The sequence below is a fragment of the Oncorhynchus mykiss genome, chromosome 10 (genome assembly GCF_057628025.1).
Source record: "Oncorhynchus mykiss isolate SJ-2025 chromosome 10, ASM5762802v1, whole genome shotgun sequence".
Classification (NCBI taxonomy): Eukaryota; Metazoa; Chordata; class Actinopteri; order Salmoniformes; family Salmonidae; genus Oncorhynchus; species Oncorhynchus mykiss.
In genome coordinates this window covers 27,553,432-27,578,377 of record NC_143031.1, presented here as the reverse complement: position 1 = coordinate 27,578,377, position 24,946 = coordinate 27,553,432, and the positions used below count along the sequence as shown (strand labels likewise).

General features: G+C 43.0%; 1 protein-coding gene across 1 annotated transcript in view; it reads right to left on the bottom strand.

Moving 5' to 3' along the window:
* Nucleotides 1-2,545: 2,545 nt before the first annotated feature.
* rad51c (RAD51 paralog C) overlaps nt 2,546-24,946 on the bottom strand; it is a 30,114-nt gene continuing 7,713 nt past the window's right edge. Inside the window, exons 8-10 of the mRNA XM_021617941.3 lie at nt 23,767-23,827; nt 10,372-10,432; nt 2,546-2,916 (exon numbers count right to left, since the gene is read on the bottom strand). Of these exons, the coding sequence (XP_021473616.3) occupies nt 2,791-2,916; nt 10,372-10,432; nt 23,767-23,827 (248 nt within the window). The 3' untranslated portion in view covers nt 2,546-2,790. The remainder of the gene's footprint in view (nt 2,917-10,371; nt 10,433-23,766; nt 23,828-24,946) is intronic.

Here is a 24,946-nt window from a genome sequence, read left to right as displayed (position 1 = left end):
TTTAGGTATAATTTCACAATCCCTGAAATAATTCAAATCATTGCTGACTGTTTGAAATGCAGTATATATTTACCAAGGTGTACAGTAAAACTTAGAGAAAACATTTTTAAAAATCATCCATGAAGTAAAATAGCACACACTACCGCTCAAAAGTTTTAGAACACCTACTCATTCAAGGGTTTCTTTATTTTTTACTATTTTCTACATTGCAGAATAATAGTAAAGACATCAACACTATGATAAAATATATGGAATCATGTAGTATTCACAGTGTTAAACAAATAAAAATAAATATGATTTTTGAGATTTTTCCAAATAGCCACCCTTTGCCTTGATGACAGCTTTGCACACACTTGGCATTCTTTCAGCCAGCTTCACCTGGAATGCTTTTCCAACAGTCTTGAAGGAGTTCCCACATATGCTATTACTTCACTCTGCGGTCCGACTCATCCCAAACCATCTCAATTGTGTTGAGGTCGGGGGATTGTGGAGGCCAGGTCATCTGATGCAGCACTACATCACTCTCCTTCTTGGTCAAATAGTCCTTACACAGCATGGAGGTGTGTTGGGTCATTGTCCTGTTGAAAACAAATGATAGTCCCACTAAGCCCAAACCAGATGGGATGGCATATCGCTGCAGAATGCTGTGGTAGCCATGCTGGTTGTGTGCCTTGAATTATAAATAACATCAGTGTCACCAGCAAAGCATCCCCACACCATCACACCTCCTCATCCATGCTTTACGGTGGGAAATACACATGCAGAGATCATCCGTTCACCCACACCGCACAAAGACACGGCGGTTGGACTCCAGACCAAAGGACACATTTCCACCGGTCTAATATCCATTGCTCGTGTTTCTTGGCCCAAGCAAGCCTCTTCTTCTTATTGGTGTCCTTTAGTAGTACTTTCTTTGCAGCAATTCAATGTTCGATGATGTTGAGATGTGTCTGTTACTTGAACTCTGTGAATAATTGATTTGGGCTGCAATTTCTGAGGCTGGTAACTCTAGTGAACTTATCCTCTGCAGCAGAGGTAACTCTGGGTCTTTCATTCCTTTGGCGGTCCTCATGAGAGACGGAAATGTTCCGTATTGGGCTTGATGGAAATATTCCATATTGACTGACCTTCGTGTGTCAGACAGTCGTCTCTCTTTGTTTATTTGAGCTGTTATTGCCATAATATGGACTTGGTATTTTACCAAATAGGGCTATCTTTTGTGTAGCACCCCTACCACAAAACAACTGATTGGCTCAAACACTGTACAATGTAGAAAATAGTAAAAAATAAATAAAAACTCTTGAATGAGTAGGTGTTCTAAAAACACACACGTATAAAATATATGCCAGATGATGAAGCATTATTCATCACTCCAGAGAACACGTTTCCACTGCTCCAGAGTCCAATGGCGGTGAGCTTTACACCACTCCAGCCGACACTTGGCATTGCGCATGGTGATCTTAGTAATGTGTGTGGCTCCTCGGCCATGGAAACCCATTTCAATGAAGCGCCCGACGAACAGTTTTTGTGCTGACGTTGCTTCCAGAGGCAGTTTGGAACTCTGTAGTGAGTGTTGCAACCAAGGACAGACGATCTTTACGCACCACACGCTTCAATCGGCAGTCCCGTTCTGTGTGGCCTACCACGTCGCAGCTGTGCCATCCACTGCACGTTTCCACTGCACAATAACAGTACTTACAGTTGACCGGGGTAACTCTAGCATGGCAGAAAGTTAATGAGTTCGTCTATGGCGATTGCATGGCTGTGTGCCTGATTTTATATCCGTCAACAACGGGTGTGACTGAAAAAGCACAATCCACTGATGTCCACATACTTTTGCATATGTAGTGTATTATGACATTGTAATGTTTTTTTTTCGTCTGTTCATACACACAAACATAATTTGAGGCAAGCCAAAATTCAGAAGCCAAAGTCAACGCCCCTTCGCCATTGATTGGTCAACAGTAGGGATTATTCAATGAAGTGCTTATTGTCATTCAACAAGTGACTCGTTTTCATGCACATTTTTTCACTTGAGAAATACTGCAACAAACATCCTCGTAAGATGTAAAATTGCACGACTAAGATCTTAATTCTGACTATTTGAGGAAGTGTATACTGGCCATGGCGTTTCAATACGGACAAACAGCACCATTGTCACGTTCTCATTTTTCAAGCGAAGATCTTTTCATGCTGTCTGCGAGTACACTTGTTCGGTTCACCTAGCCAAGTTCACCTAGGCGCCAGCCGAACTTTAACATACGGCTAGGAAGCCTTTACTCAATGAGAGGGGGCAGCATTGAGCTAGCCTGCAACGGCACTTCCTGGAGCAGCTCAAACTGAGCATGTTATGCCTCCATGCAATGCCATCTTAACCGACTTCTTTTGTCTTCAATGCGCTTTTGTGTCTTCACATAGGAATGAATGGTGTCACGTGATTAATGGCTTTGTCCATTCCTACAATATATACAATCATTGGTAGAATTTATGCCAAGGCGTGTTGAAGATGTTCTGGCAGCTTGTGGCACCCTATTAAGACACTACGTTGGTGTGTTTCCTTTATTTTTGCAGTTACCTGTACATGATGATAACATGCAGTAATTACAGGACAGCTATTGACAGAGGCAAATATTGTATTTCAACTCAGTGTAAATACTGTACATTGTGTTGAGCAAAATATTCAGCAACAAACTGTGCAGACAAGAGTATATTGGGTTTTTGTTCCCCTAAGTATAATACCATTCAAACAAAACGATATTTCACATTCATGGTCTAAAACCACTCGTTTCCCTATGTTCTTGTAGATTGGTCCTCTTCCGTCCGGGGACGCTTGCTCAAGCTTCCTGATTGTCTCACAGAGGGGTCATCTGAGGCCTTTGGTTGGTCTGAGGGGGGCGCGTCTCGAAAGCCTTGACCCTGGGAGTGAGGAATTGGACAAATATAAAGCATAATGATTTATTCCCTCAGTGGGGTTGTATAATCAGTTTACAGAACAAAAATCTGAATAGAAAATAATTTAAAGTAATAACATATTTCAAGGTGCAATATGACTGACATGTAGAAATTAGGTTTTTAAAAGTACATAACCATGAGAAACGTCAGATATGTTATGAAACTTTAATAGTGCTCTACGTAGCTGGTACGTTTCACTATGGGGTGCAATACCTTCCATTGCTATGCAGGTCTGAGCTTTTTCTTCCACAGCTCAGTATTTTCTGTGTGTATTATAGCCATTTGTAGTGCTAGCCACAAAGTAAGTTTAGATTATGAAATTCAATTTTATGTCACATTCGCCAAATACAACAGGTGTAGACTTCACCATGAAGTGCTTACTTACACGCCCCTTTCCCAACAATGCAGTTAGAATATTAGCAAATAGATAAAAGAGCAACACAAAACTATAATGAGGCTATATAAAAGCTACATTACAAGGAGTTTCCTGTACAGAGTCAGTGTACTGGGGTACGAGAGAGTCGGAGTGACTGGTAGAGGTCCTAGATGACAGGGAGCTTCGCCCCAGTGATGTACTGGGCTATCCCTACCGGGTTAGGCCGGTAGGGATATGGGGTTAGGTTAGGCCGGTAGGGATATCCTTGTCTCATCGCGCACTAGCGACTCCTGTGGCAGGCCGGGCGCAGTGCACGCTAACCAGGTCGCCAGGTGCACGGTGTTTCCTCCAACACATTGGTGCGGCTGGCTTCCGAGTTGGATGTGCGTTGTGTTAAGAAGCAGTGCGTCTTGGTTGGCTTGAGTTTTGGAGGACGAATGGCTTTCGACCTTCGTCTCTCCCGAGCCCGTACGGGAGTTGTAGCGATGAGACAAGATAGTAGCTACTAAACAATTGGATACCACGAAATTCGGGAGAAAAGGGGGTGTAAAAAATGAAATGTTGGAGTCATGTGGGGCCACGTAGTCGTGGGTGAACAGTGAGTACGGGAGGGGGGTTAAGCACGCACCCCCGAGTGGCCCCCGTGATCAGGGTTAGCATGGCAGATGGGTTTTTGCCTACCCCCACCTGGGGGCGACCCGTCAATGCTCAGTATCCAATTGCAGAGGGAAGTAATTAATCCCAGGGTCCTTAGTTTAGTGATGAGCTTGGAGGGAACTATGGTGTTGAACGCTGAGCTGTAGTCAATGAACAGCATTCTCACGTAGGTGTTCCTTTTGTCCAGGTGGGAAAGGGCAGTGTGGAGTGCAATAGAGATTGCATCATTTGTGGTCTGTCGGGACGGTATGCTAATTGGAGTGGGTCCAGGGTGCCTGGGATGATGGTGTTGATGTGAGCCATGGCCAGCCTTTCAAAGGATTTCATGGCTACAGATGCGAGTGCTACAGGGCGGTAGTCATTTAAGACAGGTTTCCTTGGTGTTCTTAGGCACAGGGACTATGGAGGTCTGTTTGAAACATATGGGTATTACAGACTGGGTCAAGGAGAGGTTGAAAATGTCAGTGAAGGCACGTGCCAGCTGGTCAGCACATGCTCCGAGTATGCATCCCAAAAATCGGTCTTGCCCTGTGGCCTTGTGAATGTTAACCTGTTTAAAGGATTTACAGACTACAAAGAGCGTGATCACACAGTTGTCCGGAACAGCTGGTGCTCTCATGCATGGTTGTTTCTTGCCTAGAAGCGAGCATAGAAGACATTTAGCTCGTCTGGTCGGCTTGCATCACTGGGCAGTCCACAGATGGGTTTTCCTGTGTAATTCGTGATGGTTTGTAAGCCCTGCCACATCCGACGAGTGTCAGAGCTGGTGTAGTAGGATTCAATCTTAGTCCTGTATTGACACTGATGGTTCGTCGGAGGGCGTAGCGGGATTTCTTATAAGCGTCTGGATTTGTGTCCCTCTCCTTAAGAGCGGCAGCTCTAGCCTTTAGCTCAGTGCAGATGTTGCCTGTAACCCATCGCTTTTGGTTAGGGTATGTATGAGCACTACGGGGACAACGTTGTCGATGCACTTATAACTGAAGGGGTGACTTGTGGTAAATTCCTCAATGCCATCGGATGAATCCCGGAACAAATTCCAATCTGTGCTAGTGAAACAGTCCTGTAGCTTAGCATCCGCTTCATCGGACCACTTCCGTATTGAGCGCATAACTGGTATTCCTGTTTAAGTTATTGCTTGTATGCACGAATTAAGATGGAGTTATGGTCAGATTTCTTTGTGCAGAGTAGAAGTGATCTAGAGTTTCTCACCTCTAGTTACACTGGAGACATGTTGGTAGAAATTAGGTGAAACAGATTTCAGTTTCCCTGCATTAAAATCCTCAGCCAGAAGGTGCAACTTTTCAACTGTCCTGCCGATACAGAATGTGAATATAATTTTAATTGACTCGAAGTAGGGCTGTGGCAGTGATTGTCAAGCAAATAACTGTCGGTCTCACGTAATTGACCATTAATTAACAAACACATTTAGCATCCGTCTTCCACGCACAGCCTACATGCCATTTTAAAGTTCATTATTTATTTTACACAGGTCTAAAGAAGAATGATATGAAGAAAATGTAGTCTATTTCAGAAGGAAATAATTGCATACTTTGAGTTGTCCTTATGTTAGGTCCTGATGTGGCTACGCCAAATGGCTGTGGGCTACACTAGTAAATTTAGCAGACAAAATGTTCTTAGAATTCCGTGGAACTATTTTATATTATAGTATGAAGAATCCAATTGATCAAAGCTGAATAAAATATAAATATTTTCTCAAACGATTTGAGGGAGTGCGCACATGTAGCTATTCTGTGTTGAGCTGTTAACAAATAAATAGGTACTCCTATATGCTTAATTTAGAGTTATTAATGTAACTTTAGTTGTTCTACAAACGTTAGGCTGTATGTTTTGATTTTGAATACATTGTAAGGCTGCATGATGAGACTAATGATGATTTTAAAAACGTTGCTTGAAAGGCATGAGCTCTGCTTTGTATTTTGTACAGGCTGTACAGACATCATGTCTCTCATTCACAATTTGACAAGCATTTGATAATGCCTCGAATTTCACAGCAGCATCCCCTTTGTGGCTGTAATGCACCATAAAAAAAATCTGTTTGGTGCTGCGTTCTTCTCCTCCGAGTGTGCTGCGCAATCCGAAGCGCCCTTTCACTCACATGGTTCTGTCACGTGATCACACAACTGCGAGCGTCCTTATCCAATTCCAAGGTGCATATTGAAGATATTGGAAGAACTATCCACATTTACTTTGTCTGCCAACAAGATGAGTAGGCCTAACAAGCAGCAAAAGCACTAACCTGTGTCAATCTACTATCCCCCATAGTACAAAAATTGACCTATTCTATTCTGTGCAATAAATAAATAATCCAAAACATTCTGGGACAGTTGTGGGATACAATAGATCCCAAATTAATACAACCACTAGCATTAAAAAAAACTTCATGCAATATGGCTGACGCAACAGATCAGAACATTTAGCTTAAAATATTGATAAACTATTAGGCTATTTCTTCATACTACAAGCGCAGCAATGCACACGTTAGTAGGCTATAAAACGCAAATGTTCCAATAGCGGAAAACACCATCATCAAAAGTGACCGCAAATGCAGTTATGCATGTAATGCTTTTATTATAAAAGGTGCATTTTCATGGTGAAAATTCTCTTCCCCAAACTTGAAACTCACTGCTTATGTATGCCAGTTAAACTCTACACCCCTTGTAAAGCAGATTAAACGTGCTTAATTTGAATTAGTTATTTGGCCACTTTACTTTTTATACAAACATTAAAACATATGGGCAGGGCTACATGAGGTGTGCAACTATGATTTGAACAAGTTGCAAAAAAATTGTTTATGCTTGGCATCATTTACAAATTATAATATATAATTCAGATTATTCTAGATTTAATCTGGTCTTTACATATACGTTTGATATTTGTTTTGATTTAGACTATTATCATGCACCAGTATTGAAACCGGGCCAGCGGGGATAAAAATGCATGTCATCTACACACTTAAATAGTGAATGGAACTCTATCCTCCTGATTCCTGCTTACAAGCAAAAATTAAAGCAGTAAGCACAAGTGACTCAGTCTATTAAAAAGTGGTCAGATGAAGCAGATGCTAAACTACAGGACTGTTTTGCTATCATAGACTGGAACATGTTCCCGGGATTCTTCTGATGGCATTGAGGAGTACACCACATCAGTCACGGGCTTTATCAATAAGTGCATCGAGGACGTTGTCCCCACAGTGACTAAACGTACATACCCCAACCAGAAGCCATGGATACAGGCAACATTCGCACTGAGCTAAAGGGTAGAGCTGACGCTTTCAAGGTGCGGGACTCTAACCCGGAAGCTTACAAGAAATTCTGCTATGCTCTGTGACAAACCATCAAACAGGCAAAGCGTCAATACAGGGGCTAAGATTGCATCATACTACACCGGTTCCGATGCTTGTCTTAATAGGCAGGGCTTGCAAACTATTACAGACTAAAGGGAAGCACAGCCGCCAGCTGCCCAGTGACACGAGCTAAATCACTTCTATGCTCACGTCGAGCCAAGCAACACTGAAGCATGAATGAGAGCATCAGCTGTTCCGGACGACTGTGTGATCACGCTCTCCGTAGCCGACGTGAGTAAGACCTTTAAACAGGTCAACATACACAAGGCTGCGGAGCCAGACGGATTACCAAGACGTGTGCTGACCAACTGGCAGGTGTCTTCACTGACATTTTCAACATGTCCCTGTCCGAGTCTGTAATACCAACATGTTTCAAGCAGACCACCATAGTCCCTGTGCTCAAGAACACAAAGGCAACCTGCATAAATGACTGCAGACCCATAGCACTCACGTCCGTAGCCATGAAGTGCTTTCAAAGGTTGGTAAATGGCTCACATCAACACCATTATCCCAGAAACCCTAGACCCACTCCAATTTGCATACCGCCCAAACAGATCATCTATTGCACTCCACACTGCCCTTTCCCACCTGAACAAAAGGAACACTTATGTGAGAATGCTATTCATTGACTGCAGCTCAGCATTCAGCACCATAGTACCCTCAAAGCTCATCACTAAGCTAAGGATCCTGGGGCTAAACACCTCCCTCTGCAACTGGATCCTGGACTTCCGGACGCTCCGCCCTCAGGTGGTGAGGGTAGGCAACAACACATCTGTCACACTGATCCTCAATACTGGAACTCCCCAGGGGTGCGTGCTCAGTTCCCTCCTGTACTCCCTGTTCACCCATGACTGCATGGCCAGGCATGACTACAACACCATCATAAAGTTTGCAGACGACACAACAGTGGTAGGCCTGATCACCAACAACGACGAGACAGCCTATAGGGAGGAAGTCAGAGACCTGGCTGGGTGGTGCCAGAATAACAACCTATCCCTCAACGTAACCAAGACTAAGGAGAGGATTGTGGAAAACAGGAAAAGGAGGACTGAGCATGCCCTCATTCTCATTGACGGGGCTGTAGTGGAGCAGGTTGAGAGCTTCAAGTTCCTTGGTGTCCACATCAGCAAACTTGAATGGTCACCAAGGCAGTCGTGTAGAGGGCACGACAAAGCCTATTCCCCCTCAGGAAACTAAAAAGATTTGGCATGGGTCCTGAGGTCCTCAAAAGGTTTTACAGCTGCAACATCGAAAGCATGTTACGGGTACGGCAATTGCTTGGCCTCTGACCACAAGACACTACAGAGGGTAGTGCGTACGGCCCAGTACATCACTGGGGCTAAGCTGCCTGCCATCCAGGACCTCTACACCAGGCGGTGTCAGAGGAAGGCCCTAAAAATGGTCAATGACCCCAGCTACAGACTGTTCTCTCTACTACCGCATGGTAAGCGGTACCGGAGTGCCAAGTCTAGGACAAAAAGGCTTCAACAGTTTTTACCCCCAAGCCATAAGACTCCTGAACAGGTCATCAAATGGCTACCTGGACTATTTGCATTGTGTGCCCCCCCTGCTGCTGCTACTCTCTGTTTATCATATATGCATAGTCACTTTAACTATACATTCATGTATATACTACCTCAATTGGGCCGACCAACCAGTGCTCCCACACATTGGCTAACCGGGCTATCTGCATTGTGTCCCACCCATCACCACCTGCCAACCCCACTCTTACGCCACTGCTACTCTCTGTTCATCTATGCAGTCACTTTAACCATATCTACATACTACCTCAATCAGCCTGACTAACCGGTGTCTGTATGTAGCCTCGCTACTTTTATAACCTCGCTACTGTAAATAGCCTGTCTTTTTTACTATTGTTTTCTTTCTTTACCTACCTATTGTTCACCTAATACATTTTTTTGCACTATTGGTTAGAGCCTGTAAGTAAGCATTTCACCGTTTGTATTCAGCGCACGTGACAAATAAACTTTGATTTGATTGAGTCTTAAAGCTCAATTCAACCACAGCTGTTGGCATTGCAGTATTTATTATACACAGTCATACATCAACATAGTAGCTGTGTTCAAATACTCATACTAACCGTACTATTTGTGATGTAAATTGAGTATATAGTATGCTTATTGGCCATAGCATGAATATAGTTAGTATCCCAAAAGTTCACGGATGTCGTACTAAAATCCACCAAAATACGAAGTATTCAAGCAGTGGACACTATTTCTGTGCTTTTAGGACCCATAATGCAATTCAGAAAATGGGTGTGGCTTCACAACATTTTCAGATTTGAAGAAAATTGCAGAAAATGCTGCCGAAGTCCGATGAAAGCGGATACAAATGTATTGCTTTAACCAATTATGACAAATTTGAAGAAAATGCAGAGCAATGTAATCAAGTAATCAGTGTGTGCTCTGAAAGCTCCGAGAGCGAACCGCTCTGAATTTACGAACTCCCAGAGCGCACTCTAGCACTCCAGATTGAATTTATGTACACACCCGAAGTCGTAAAATGTCTAGCTAGTCAATTGTTATGTTAACAAGCTAGCAAGAGGTTTCATCGCAACAGATTCAACTTCCGGTAGACAGGCAAAGTGCCAGTACGCTCAACTGAAACCATACCGTTCGTTTACAGTATACTAAAATTAACTAATAGTATATACTCAATATGGGTATTTGAACACAGCTAGTGTATTTTCCTCCAGTAATCAAATTATATCCAAAATGGTTTTAGGGGCTGTAAACATTCCAAAAAGACCCCTCACAGAGGCGATGCCTCCAGTTTTCCGGGTGCAAAATAGTTTGTACACAAAGTTATTGCATAAACAACATACATTTGGCCCAACTCCTTTCCTTCATTACCACTGGTTTGGAAGGACAAGATAGATAAAAGCAATATGGTTGGAAGTGGACTATCCAATCTTTTCACCAATCACTGATCATGATGGACAGGAGGTGAGGAAAGGATGCCATTTGAGAGTGTTGGGAGAAAGCCAGTGTTGTGTACTCACAGTGATCTGGTAGGGTACTGTGGCCTCCCTTTGGCTGGGTGACTTGTACAGGGATGCAAGTCTAGGAGAAGGAAACAGAGGTGAGGACAGGGTACTAAACTAACTTTTGTTTAGAACAAAAATAATAATTTACAATGGCCTGTGTCTTATCACCTGCATTCCATACAGAACAAGGCTAATAATGAACAGCTATGTTTTTAATTAGCATGCCCTTGTGTTCTTACATTGATTTGGATATATTTACTGTAACAACAAAAGGGACTTAAAATAAAAAGTGCAAAATGTGTTTATTGCAGATTTCAAAGCACCACGTGTTATTTTCTGCGAAATCCTCTAGAGGGGGCAGAATAAAATAAAATATATCAAAACTATACCACGGACAAATAGAAAGCGGGGAGAAGGACTGATTTCCCCCATTTTTTGTAGTTTTTTTAACAGAACATCCCATTCTTGTTTTTAAGTCCACAACAATGCATAAACCACATTTGGGGACCATTTTTTAGATCTGGGAAAAATAAAAATGGTGTAGTTATTATCCTTTAATTCAGGTGCGCACCAGCGTGGTGGCATTTTCAAAACAAATGGGCACCGGATCCTACTCCGATGCGTTCTGCCTACAACAAAATCTCTTGCATAGTTTGTTTTGTTTCGGTATGTTGCATTGAAAGTGGCTAATATTGCATTGATTCAATCACAATTGCCACAGTAAAGGGAAACATTGATAGGGTTAAGAGGGAAAACTCTAGAACAGTGGTCACCAATCATGTAGATCTCGGATTGCATTTGGATTCAAAGTGATCTTGATTCAAAAAAGGTTGGTGACCACTGTTCTAGAGTTTTCGCTCTTAACCCTATCAACCTTTCCCTTTACTGTGACAATTGTGATTGAATCAACGCAATGTTAGCCACTTTCAAGGCAACAAAAAAACTATGCAAGAGATTTTGTTGTAGGCAGAATGCATCGGAGTAGGATTCTACTGGATTGGCACACATTACTCAGCCCGTACTCTACACAGACCGGTGCGGCATAAACAATCAGATGCAGTAGGCCTATATGCAAACAGACCATTGCCATATATGGATCTGTGCCATTTACTTTGATCTGGACTGTGTTTACAGCATGAGCGGTCGTGAGTAGATGCGCTTGTTTTGAGATCAAAGCGAGAGCTACATGTAGCCACGTCTGCAGAATTTGTTCATATCCTTTGCTAGTTAGCAAGTTATTAGCCCAGTTATAGATCATTTGTAGTCAGCAATGGAGGAGTGATTGCATCCTACAAGAGCACAACATTTATACATTTTTAGACATATTTGAAAAGCGCTTCAGGTAAAGAGCTTTTTTTTGTCTTAAAGGGGCAGTGTTGTATTTTGAGACAGGCTTGCATAAACTAAGTAGCCAATAGACAGAGGGTAACATAAGCGGTCTGATTCTCTGTAATGGTATGGGACTAATAATGCATTTTATTTTGTAAAGTGGTTCCTTGCAAACACCACAACATTCTCAGTCACCTCATTGTCTGAAGGACAAGTGGATAAACAGGTTAAGGCCTGCATGTTTTTTTTAAAAGTCTCATGTAATGTAGACCTACATTGAACACCACACATTGGTTGCTACTGTAGGCTGAATGAGAACAGCTATTTCCATGTTAAAATATTAAAGGATGCATTTTCTCCATTGTTTTTGATTGTAGGCCACTCTGGTAGGCTTACATGACCACTGTTAAAACGGGTACAGCCTCAGTGTCTACAGTAAACGCACGCTGGAAGTTGGACAGAATTTTCACAATGTTCATGTTTACGCTCAGCAGACCTGTATTTTGCTCAGTGCTGACATTTTTTTAGGGAACTTTGGTCCCAATAACCTGATGGCATTCAGTTAATTCTCACAATATGCTGTTCAGAGAATCAAACGTAGGATCGTATTAATTTGGAGCATTCGCATTAAAAAAGGTCATTTCTTTCCATTATGGATACATTTAAGAAAAGTGATTCTGCATTCTTGGTCTTCACCTTTACCAAAGATGGTGATTTGGAGTTTGTATCATTATGATTACACCTTTTAGTTTTGTTTGGGGCTGATGAAAAAGCAACCCGTTTGTACAAATGGTTCTGCATTCCATGTTCGTCCTTATGGAGCTGGTGTTTCTTGGAGCGTTGGCCATGTCAATGTGGTTTCTTGCTAGGATATCAAGACAGCTGGAACGTTTGATAGGACAATTTAGGACTTTCAAATTCCAATTGAGAATAGTTAGTGTTGTCAATGTTTCTCATGTCATTTATCATTTTTAATCTTGATAAGCCCATGGACGTGTAACAAAAAACAGGACCCACAGAGAAACTCATTGGCCGTTCACCCCCCTCCTTCCCCTTCCCTACCCCCCACACTGTAATTACAGGGTTGGAGCATAATGGCGAGCATAGAGTTTCTTAAGCAGCATTTAAAAAATATATATACACTGCTCAAAAAAATAAAGGGAACACTAAAATAACACATCCTAGATCTGAATGAATGAAATACTCTTATTAAATACTTTTTTCTTTACATAGTTGAATGTGCTGACAACAAAATCACACAAAAATGATCAATGGAAATCAAATTTATCAACGCATGGAGGTCTGGATTTGGAGTCACACTCAAAATTAAAGTGGAAAACCACACTACAGGCTGATCCAACTTTGATGTAATGTCCTTAAAACAAGTCAAAATTAGGCTCAGTAGTGTGTGTGGCCTCCACGTGCCTGTATGACCTCCATACAACGCCTGGGCATGCCCCTGATGAGGTGGCGGATGGTCTCCTGAGGGATCTCCTCCCAGACCTGGATTAAGCATCCGCCAACTCCTGGACAGTCTGTGGTGCAACGTGGCGTTGGTGGATGGAACGAGACATGATGTCCCAGATGTGCTCAATTGGATTCAGGTCTGGGGAACGGGCGGGCCAGTCCATAGCATCAATGCCTTCCTCTTGCAGGAACTGCTGACACACTCCAGCCACATGAGGTCTAGCATTGTCTTGCATTAGGAGGAACCCAGGGCCAACCGCACCAACATCACAAGGGGTCTGAGGATCTCATCTCGGTACCTAATGGCAGTCAGGCTACCTCTGGCGAGCACATGGAGGGCTGTGCAGCCCCCCAAAGAAATGCCACCCCACACCATGACTGACCCATCACCAAACCGGTCATGCTGGAGGATGTTGCAGGCAGCAGAACGTTCTCCACGGCGTCTCCAGACTGTCACATGTGCTCAGTGTGATCCTGCTTTCATCTGTGAAGAGCACAGGGCGCCAGTGGCGAATTTGCCAATCTTGGTGTTCTCTGGCAAATGCCAAACATCCTGCACGGTGTTGGGCTGTAAGCACAACCCCCACCTGTGGACGTCGGGCCCTCATACCACCCTCATGGAGTCTGTTTCTGACCGTTTGAGCAGACACATGCACATTTGTGGCCTGCTGGAGGTCATTTTGCAGGGTTCTGGCAGTGCTCCTCCTTGCAAAGGCAGAGGTAGCGGTCCTGCTGCTGGGTTGTTGCCCTCCTACGGCCTCCTCCACGTCTCCTGATGTACTGGCCTGTCTCCTGGTAGCGCCTCCATGCTCTGGACACTACGCTGACAGACACAGCAAACCTTCTTGCCACAGCTCGCATTGATATGCCATCCTGGATGAGCTGCACTACCTGAGCCACTTGTGTGGGTTGTAGACTCCGTCTCATGCTACCACTAGAGTGAAAGCACCGCCAGCATTCAAAAGTGACCAAAACATCAGCCAAGAAGCATAGGAACTGAGAAGTGGTCTGTGGTCACCACCTGCAGAACCACTCCTTTATTGGGGGTGTCTTGCTAATTGCCTATAATTTCCACCTGTTGTCTATTCCATTTGCACAACAGCATGTGAAATGTATTGTCAATCAGTGTTGCTTCCTAAGTGGACAGTTTGATTTCACAGAAGTGTGATTGACTTGGAGTTACATTGTGTTGTTTAAGTGTTCCCTTTATTCTTTTGAGCAGTGTATATATAAAAGTATGATTTTTTATATCACATAAAAAACAAGTAACCATTTGACATTTGTAGTTTAGCTAGCAGACTTGATGAATTAGGGTGGGTAATGAAGGAAAAAAGTTAACAGATATGCAAGCCTAAATAGGGAAATAGGATCATGTAGCTGTAAATCCATTTATTAGCAATATAGTGCACTTGATTTGCTCTCTGGGCCCACCAGGAACGCAGAGTTTGTGCAGTTGAAGTCGGAAGTTTACATACACAGCCAAATACATTTAAACTCAGTTTTTCACAATTCCTGACATTTAATCTTAGTAAAATTCCCTGTCTTAGATCAGTTAGGATCACCACTTTATTTTAAGAATGTGAAATGTCAGAATAATAGTAGAGAGAATGATTTATTTCAGCTTTTATTTATTTCATCACATTCCCAGTGGGTCAGAAGTTTACATACGCTCAATTAGTATTTGGTAGCATTGCCTTTAAATTGTTTCACTTGGGTCAAACGTTTCAGGTAGTCTTCCACAAGCTTCCCACAATATGTTGGGTGAATTTTGTCCCATTCCTCCTGACAGAGATGGTGTAACTGAGTCAGGTTTGTAAGCCTCCTTGCTCGCACACGCTTTTTCAGTTCTGCCCACAAATTTTCTATAGGATTGAGGTCAGGGCTTTGTGATGGCCATTCCAATACCTTGACTTTGTTGTCCTTAAGCCATTTTGCCACAACTTTGGAAGTATGCTTGGGGTCATTGTCCATTTTGAAGACCCATTTGTAACCAAGCTTTAACTTCCTGACTGATGTCTTGAGAAGTTACTTCAATATATCCACATAATTGTCTTTCCTCATGATGCCATCTATTTTGTGAAATAGATATACTCCAATTACAACCTCATTGATGCTTGATGAGCATTATCCAAAAGGCAAACAAGTACACTTTCTACTCAGAGCCCGACCGATTTATTGGTTCACCAATATAAAAATATATATTTTAAAAAATTGGCCGATATTAGCCTTTTACAGATGCATTTGTATCAGTGTTAAATCCAAACTAGCCCGTTACTTAGACCACGTAGAACCGCACACGACATAAAGATGCATGGTAGATAAAAATATTGTAATGTATTTTTTTTAATCACAGATTATTACGTCGATCCCGGAGCAAACATCAACTGCCGATGTGGAGCCCCACCGGGCCTTCACGTCTGGACTACCGCCGTTATCTCCCCGAGGGAGTTATCCAACTGGCCCCTCATTTGCGACGTTACCTGAACGCCCATCTGCGGCCCGCTAATCGTTAGCTGTCTTATTGGCTGCTATCTGAATAGGTCTATCGAACAATTTTTCTTGGGTCACTATAACTATATCTATTTTTCCAATTGGATTGATCCCCTCTACCACACGGAGCCCCACTAATCTACCAACGGAAATGCACGAGGTGGCTAAAAACAGACCTCCATCCTATGCTAGCTTGCTACCGATCGCCCGGCTAACTGTCTGAATCGACATGACCCCAACCAACCGCACTACTTACTGGACCCTTATGATCACTCGACTAAGCATGCCTCTCCTTAATGTCAATATGCCTTGTCCATTGCTGTTCTGGTTAGTGTTTATTGGCTTATTTCACTGTAGACCCTCTAGCCCTGCTCACTATACTTTATCCAACCTTTCAGTTCCACCACCCACACATGCGATGACATCACCTGGTTTCAATTATGTTTTGTCGTGGTAATTTCTTGTATTACTAAATGAGGAGAGTTTACAAACCACACACCAGTCAGAGTTATACTTAATCTTTAATTATATGAGCTCCACCATAGCCCTTTGACTCTCAGATCAATTCAGTGTCTATAAATGAATTATCTGAGAGTGCCTATAAGAGAATACCAAGATCTTTTATATCCAAGGTACACCCCTCTCAACTTACATGACGAACCACAGATCTTAGGAACAGTTCACAAAGAAAGACTTTCACTTGAGAGAGGAGTATCCCATAGCATTAGCTAAAACTTATCGTTCAGTTTGGTCTCTAAGACGAGATTCTAATCTCGTTCCTGGTACTTTATAGTACCAAAACATTACCTCATCCAATGGCATATATCAATTGTCAACTTTATCTTCTCCTATCTCAAGTAAAAACCCCTCTTCTCCCCACTCCTGGACAAGCTCAGAGGGGAGTGACTTGCGCACAGACATTGTGGAGCCAAGAGATAATTGGTTCTCCCTTCACATGGTTTAACAGATACATTCACATATGAAGACAATGTTCTATTCTGTCCTCCTCCCCTTCTGATATTCTGGTAAGCACAGACATTTAAAAGACAAGCCTGACCTCTCCCCCATCTGGGCCCCAAGTTACTTTTTCCTAGCAGAGAAGGGAAAAATGCAACTGCCAACAGTATAGTGCAAAAGGAGACATTCTAATGACAAGTATCTCACATAAGCATATTATGAAAGTAAATAAAACATCTTATGTTACCCAACTAATTCTGATTCATCCCCAACCGTTTCTAGAAACAATATTTCTCTCATCATCACTCAATACCTAGGTTTACCTCCACTGTATTCACATCCTACCATACCTTTGTCTGTACATTATACCTTGAAGCTATTTTATCGCCCCCAGAAACCTCATTTTACTCTGTTCCAGACGACCAATTCTCATAGCTTCTAGCCGTACCCTTATCCTACTCCTCTTCTGTTCCTCTGGTGATGTAGAGGTGAATCCAGGCCCTGCAGTGCCTAGCTCCACTCCTATTCCCCAGGCGCTCTCTTTTGATGACTTCTCTAACCGTAATAGCCTTGGTTTCATGCATGTTAACATTAGAAGCCTCCTCCCAAAGTTTGTTTTATTCACTGCTTTAGCACACTCTGCCAACCCGGATGTTCTAGCCATGTCTGAATCCTAGCTTAGGAAGAATTCTGAAATCTTCATCCTTAACTACATTTTCAGACAAGATAGAATGGCAAAAGGGGGCGGTGTTGCAATCTACTGCAAAGATAGTAGGACAGAACTCTGCAGGCTATCCAGGTCTGTTCCCAAACAATTTGAACTTCTACTTTTAAAAATCCACCTCTCTAAAAACAAGTCTCTCACCGTTGCTGCCTGCTATAGACCACCCTCTGCTCCCAGCTGTGCTCTGGACACCATATGTGAACTGATTGCCCCCCATCTATCTTCAGAGCTAGTGCTGCTAGGCGACCAAAACTGGAACATGCTTAACACCCTAGCCATCCTACAATCTAAGCTTGATGCCCTCAATCTCACACAAATTATCAATGAACCAGGTACCACCCCAAAGCCGTAAACACAGGCACCCTCATAGATATCATCCTAAACAACTTGCCCTCTAAATACACCTCTGCTGTTTTCAACCAAGATCTCAGCGATCACTGCCTCATTGCCTGCATCCGTAATGGGCCAGCGGTCAAAAGACCTCCACTCATCACTGTCAAACGCTCCCTGAAACACTTCAGCGAGCAGGCCTTTCTAATCGACCTGGCCGGGGTATCCTGGAAGGATATTGATCTCATCCCGTCAGTAGAGGATGCCTGGTTATTTAAAAAAATAAAAATAAGCATGCCCCCATTCAATAAATTTAGAAAGAGGAACAGATATAGCCCTTGGTTCTCTTCAGACCTGACTGCCCTTAACCAACACAAAACATCCTATGGCGTTCTGCATTACCATCGAACAGCCCCCGTGATATGCACATTTTCAGGGAAGCTAGAAACCAATATACACAGGCAGTTAGAAACGCCAAGGCTAGCTTTTTCAAGCATAAATTTGCTTCCTGCAACACAAACTCAAAAAAGTTATGTGACACTGAAGTCCATGGAGAATAAGAACACCTCCTCCCAGCTGCCCACTGCACTGAAGATAGTGTTTCCTGTCACCACCGATAAATCCACTATAATTGAGAATTTCAATAAGCATTATTCTACAGCTGGCCATGCTTTCCACCTGGCTACCCCTACCCCGGTCAACAGCACTGCACCCCCCACAGCAACTCGCCCAAGCCTTCCCCATTTCTCCTTCTCCCAAATCCAGTCAGCTGAGGTTCTGAAAGAGCTGCAAAATCTGGACCCCTACAAATCAGCCGGGCTAGACAATCTGGATCCTTTCTTTCTAAAATTATCTGCCGAAATTGTTGCCACCCCTATTACTAGCCTGTTCAACCTCTCGTGTCGTCTGAGATTCCAAAAGATTGGAAAGCAGCTGCGGTCATCCCCCCCTTCAAAGGGGGGGACACTCTTGACCCAAACTGCTACAGACCTATATCTATCCTACCCTGCCTTTCTAAGGTCTTCAAAAGCCAAGTCAACAAACAGATTACCGACCATTTAGAATCCCACCATACCTTCTCCGCTATGCAATCTGGTTTCAGAGCTGGTCATGGGTGCACCTCAGCCACGCTCAAGGTCCTAAACGATATCTTAACCGCCATCGTTAAGAAACAATACTGTGCAGCCGTTTTCATTGACCTGTCCAAGGCCTTCGACTCTGTCAATCATCACATCCTCATCGGCAGAGTCGATAGCCTTGGTTTCTCAAATGATTGGCTCGCCTGGTTCACCAACTACTTCTTTGATAGAGTTCAGTGTGTCAAATCAGAGGGCCTTTTATCCGGGCCTCTGGCAGTCTCTATGGGGGTGCAACAGGGACCGACTCTTCTCTGTATACATCAATGATGTCGCTCTTGCTGCTGGTGAGTCTCTGATCCACCTCTACGCAGACGACACCATTCTGTATACTTCTGACCCTTCTTTGGACACGGTGTTAACAGTGCGAGCTTCAATGCCATACAACTCTCCTTCCGTGGCCTCCAATTGCTCTTAAATACAAGTAAAACTAAATGCGTGCTCTTCAACCGATCGCTGCCTGCACCTGCCCGCCTGTCCAACAGCATCACTACTCTGGACGGTTCTGACTTAGAATATGTGGACAACTACAAATACCTAGGTGTCTGGTTAGACTGTAAACCCTCCTTCCAGACTCACATCAAACATCTCCAATCCAAAGTTAAATCTAGGATTGGCTTCCTATTTCGCAACAAAGCATCCTTCACACATGCTGCCTAACATACCCTTTTAAAACTGACCATCCTACCGATCCTCGACTTCGGCGATGTCATTTACAAAATAGCCTCCAATACCCTACCCAATAAATTAGATGCAGTCTATCACAGTGCCATCCGTTTTGTCACCAAAGACCCATTTACTACCCACCACTGCGACCTGTACGCTCTCGTTGGCTGGCCCTCGCTTCATACTCGTCGCCAAACCCACTGGCTCCAGGTCATCTACAAGACCCTGCTAGGTAAAGTCCCCCCTTATCTCAGCTCGCTGGTCACCATAGCAGCACCCACCTGTAGCACGCGCTCCAGCAGGTATATCTCTCTGGTCACCCCCAAAACCAATTCTTCCTTTGGCTGCCTCTCCTTCCAGTTCTCTGCTGCCAATGACTGGAACGAACTACAAAAATCTCAAACTGGAAACACTTACCACCCTCACTAGCTTTAAGCACCAGCTGTCAGAGCAGCTCACAGATTACAGCACCTGTACATAGCCCATCTATAATTTAGCCCAAACAACCTCTTTCCCTACTGTATTTATTTGCACCACATTATGTCTTTCTACTTTGCACATTCTTCCACTGCAAATCAACCATTCCAGTGTTTTACTTGCTGTTTTGTATTTACTTCGCCACCATGGCCTTTTTGCCTTTACCTCCCTTATCTCACCTCACTTGCTCACATTGTATATAGACTTATTTTTCTACTGTATTATTGACTGTATGTTTGTTTTTACTCCATGTGTAACTCCGTGTTGTTGTATGTGTCAAACTGCTTTGCTTTATCTTGGCCAGGTGGCAATTGTAAATGAGAACTTGCTCTCAACTTGCATACCTGGTTAAATAACGGTGAAATAAAAAATGTATATAATTAAAAATTACAAAAAAAATACTTGGATCATAATCGTATCCAGACAATTGCCCATGTCCGACTACTCAGCACTCCCTTAATGACTAGGCACATTCTTTTCACTGGCACCCTTGCGACCAATTGCCAAATCAAACAGTCGCAAATGTGACTGTTTTGGGCGTAATGTCAAACCCTGGGTGAGGAGCTGCAGTCTTTCACAAGGGCAAAACACACATTAACACCTAAAAGCCAGCCATTCATATAGAACATTATGTTAGTCAGCCTGTCTGTCCATTTCTCATTTAGTGGAGAGCGGGAGGGAGAGGGGTTAGCAAGTGTGTGCTGCCATTCAAACAGAGTGAGGATAAACTACAGTGCACAATGACACACTAACCATGAGACCTTGGGCTTTATAGACACTGAGCTTTTCTCCACTGACTGATAGGCAGCAGCAGCCATTGTAGTGAGAAAGCCAGGCGACAAAAAGCAGGCTGGCTCCATCTGCAAAGTTATGCACTTTACCTCCAACTACTGTAAGTGTTTGAGCAGTAGCACACTGAAACATACACTTACACCAGCCAGGCCTGAAAAGTGTCCATTGGGTGCTGTGGTCCCTTGGCTCCAAGACTGGCATTTCCCTTTTGGAAATGCACAGGACTGTGTTTATGCTTGGATATGAATGCTTTTGGCCGATATTTTTATTTTTAAGTCAATAAATAAAAATTGCCGGCCATATTGTCCAGGACCAAAATATTATCCATTGCAAAATAATGCTTTTTATTCATTGATGGACATACCAGTCAATGTGCTCCAACTTCAAAAAGGCATATATAGTATATTCAGAAGGTATTCTAACCCCTTGACTTTTAACACATTGTTACATTACAAGCTTATTCTAAAATGGATTAAGTACATTTTCCCCCATCAATCTACAGTACAGTCAAAAGTTTGGACACCTACTCATTCAAGGTTGTTTGTTACATTTTTTATTCTACATTGTAGAATAATAGTGACGACATCAAAACTATAAAATAACACATATGGATTCATGTAGTAATGAAAATATTTTATATTTGAGATTCTTCAAAGTAGCCATCCTTTGCCTTGATGACAGCTTTGTACACTCTTGGCATTCTCTCAGCCAGCTTCCTGTAATGCTTTTCCAACAGTCTACTCAGCCTTGTCTCTGGATGGTAAATTGGTGGTTGAAGATATCCCTCTAGTGGTGTGGGGGCTGTGCTTTGGCAAAGTGGGTGGGGTTATATCCTTCCTGTTTGGCCCTGTCCGGGGGTGTCCTCGGATGGGGCCACAGTGTCTCCTGACCCCTCCTCTCTCAGCCTCCAGTATTTATGCTGCAGTAGTTTATGTGTCGGGGGGCTAGGATCAGTTTGTTATATCTGGAGTACTTCTCCTGTCCTATTCAGTGTCCTGTGTGAATGTAAGTGTGCTCTCTCTCTTTCTCTCTTTCTTTCTCTCTCTCAGAGGACCTGAGCCCTAGGACAATGCCCCAGGACTACCTGACATGATGACAGTCCTACTAAGCCCAAACCAGATGGGATGGCGTATCGCTGCAGAATGCTGTTGTAGCTATCCTGGTTAAGTGTGCCTTGAATTCTAAATAAATCACTAAAATATCACCAGCAAAGCACCCCCACACCATCACACCTCCTCCATGCTTCACAGTGGGAACCACACATGCGGAGATCCGTTCACAAAGACACGGTGGTTGGAACCAAAAATCTCCAATTTGGACTCTGACCAAAGGACAGATTTCCACCGGTCTAATGTCCATTGCTCGTGTTTCTTGGCCCAAGCAAGTCTCTTCTTCTTATTGGTGTCCTTTAGTAATAGTTTCTTTGCAGCAATTTGACCATGAAGGCCTGATTCACACAGTCTCCTCTGAACAGTTGATGTTGAGATGTGTGTTATATATATATATATATATAAATAAAAACACTAGTCACGACCCCACGATAGTTCAAATGACAATAATCCAGTAAAACTGTCAAAAGAGTGATATCATTTGAGCTTTGGAAACAAGTACTTTCTTAAATGTATGGCGCAGGCCTTGTTTCAAAGGAGCCTTGCAAAATAAGCTTTCCCTCAATGAACCAGCCTTAACGAATTGTTAATTTAAATATAGAATTTGATTGTCCAACATTAGTTTTATATAATTCTTTCATTTTGTGGCCACCTAGAGTGGCCACATCTTCCCATCAATTTTAACCATCTTCCCTGTCCCTGCTGAAGAAAAGCAGGCCCAAACCATGATGCTGCCACCACCATGTTTGACAGTGGGGATGGTGTGTTCAGGGTGATGAGCTGTGTTGCTTTTACGCCAAACATAACGTTTTGCATTGTTGCCAAAAAGTTCAATTTTGGTTTCATCTGACCAGAGCACCTTCTTCCACATGTTTGGTGTGTCTCCCAGGTGGCTTGTGGCAAACTTTAACCGACACTTTTTATGGATATCTTTAAGAAATGGCTTTCTTCTTGCCACTCTTCCATAAAGGCCAGATTTGTGCAATATACAACTGATTGTTGTCCTATGGACAGAGTCTCCCAGCTCAGCTGTAGATCTCTGCAGTTCATCCAGAGTGATCATGGGCCTCTTGGCTGCATCTCTGATCAGTCTTCTCCTTGTATGAGCTGAAAGTTTAGAGGGACGGCCAGGTCTTGGTAGATTTGTAGTGGTCTGATACTCCTTCCATTTCAATATTATCGCCTGCACAGTGCTCCTTGGGATGTTTAAAGCTTGGGAAATCTTTTTGTATCCAAATCCGGCTTTAAACTTCTTCACAACAGTATCTCGGACCTGCCTGGTGTGTTCCTTGTTCTTCATGATGCTCTCTGCGCTTTTAACGGACCTCTGAGACTATCACAGTGCAGGTGCATTTATACGGAGACTTGATTACACACAAGTGGATTGTATTTATCATTAGTCATTTAGGTCAACATTGGATCATTCAGAGATCCTCACTGAACTTCTGGAGAGAGTTTGCTGCACTGAAAGTAAAGGGGCTGAATAATTTTGCACGCCCAATTTTTCCGTTTTTGATTTGTTAAAAAAGTTTGAAATATCCAATAAATGTCGTTCCACTTCATGATTGTGTCCCACTTGTTGTTGATTCTTCACAAAAAAATACAGTTTTATATCTTTATGTTTGAAGCCTGAAATGTGGCAAAAGGTCGCAAAGTTCAAGGGGGCCGAATACTTTCGCAAGGCACTGTATATTCTGTTAAGATGAATTACAATAATCTACATGTGATTTTGAGCACCGTGGGTGGACGCCCTAATGAGTTACGCACCCAATGCATATGGAAGTCCGGTAATTTCTCAAATGTTTGGTAAATGTCAATCTTGCTGGTCACGTTGTCCAGTGCCAAACAGAAACCCTGGCAGGGACAAATAATTGTGGTAGCAGGTAGGCTTCCTTCCAGAGACCATCCATGTAAAGGGGTGCTAGTACAGTACCTGTGTGTGCCCTCCCAGTGTAGGATGAGTCTCTGTGTAGCAGCGTGACCCCAGCTCTCACCTGCAGATTTACAAGACCACAGACACCCACACAGAGCCATGTTAACCACGTCTACAATCAGTGACACGCTCACATTTAACAACAGTTACTTAGCACAGCCACACATGACACTAAGAAATATTTATGAGCCATTGGCAGACAGGAAAAAGCTAATTGTACAGTAAATGAGTTGGGTTAAAAAATTGGGAGAGGTACAGTGCCTTGCGAAAGTATTCGGCCCCCTTGAACTTTGCGACCTTTTGCCACATTTCAGGCTTCAAACATAAAGATATAAAACTGTATTTTTTTGTGAAGAATCAAGAACAAGTGGGACACAATCATGAAGTGGAACGACATTTATTGGATATTTCAAACTTTTTTAACAAATCAAAAACTGAAAAATTGGGCGTGCAAAATTATTCAGCCCCTTTACTTTCAGTGCAGCAAACTCTCTCCAGAAGTTCAGTGAGGATCTCTGAATGATCCAATGTTGACCTAAATGACTAATGATGATAAATACAATCCACCTGTGTGTAATCAAGTCTCTGTATAAATGCACCTGCACTGTGATAGTCTCAGAGGTCCGTTAAAAGCGCAGAGAGCATCATGAAGAACAAGGAACACACCAGGCAGGTCCGAGATACTGTTGTGAAGAAGTTTAAAGCCGGATTTGGATACAAAAAGATTTCCCAAGCTTTAAACATCCCAAGAAGCACTGTGCAAGCGATAATATTGAAATGGAAGGAGTATCGGACCACTGCAAATCTACCAAGACCTGGCCGTCCCTCTAAACTTTCAGCTCATACAAGGAGAAGACCGATCAAAGATGCAGCCAAGAGGCCCATGATCACTCTGGATGAACTGCAGAGATCTACAGCTGAGGTGGGAGACTCTGTCCATAGGACAATAATCAGTCGTATATTGCACAAATCTGGCCTTTATGGAAGAATGGCAAGAAGAAAGCCATTTCTTAAAGATATCCATAAAAAGTGTTGTTTAAAGTTTGCCACAAGCCACCTGGGAGACACACCAAACATGTGGAAAAAGGTGCTCTGGTCAGATGAAACCAAAATTGAACTTTTTGGCAACAATGCAAAACGTTATGTTTGGCGTAAAAGCAACACAGCTCATCACCCTGAA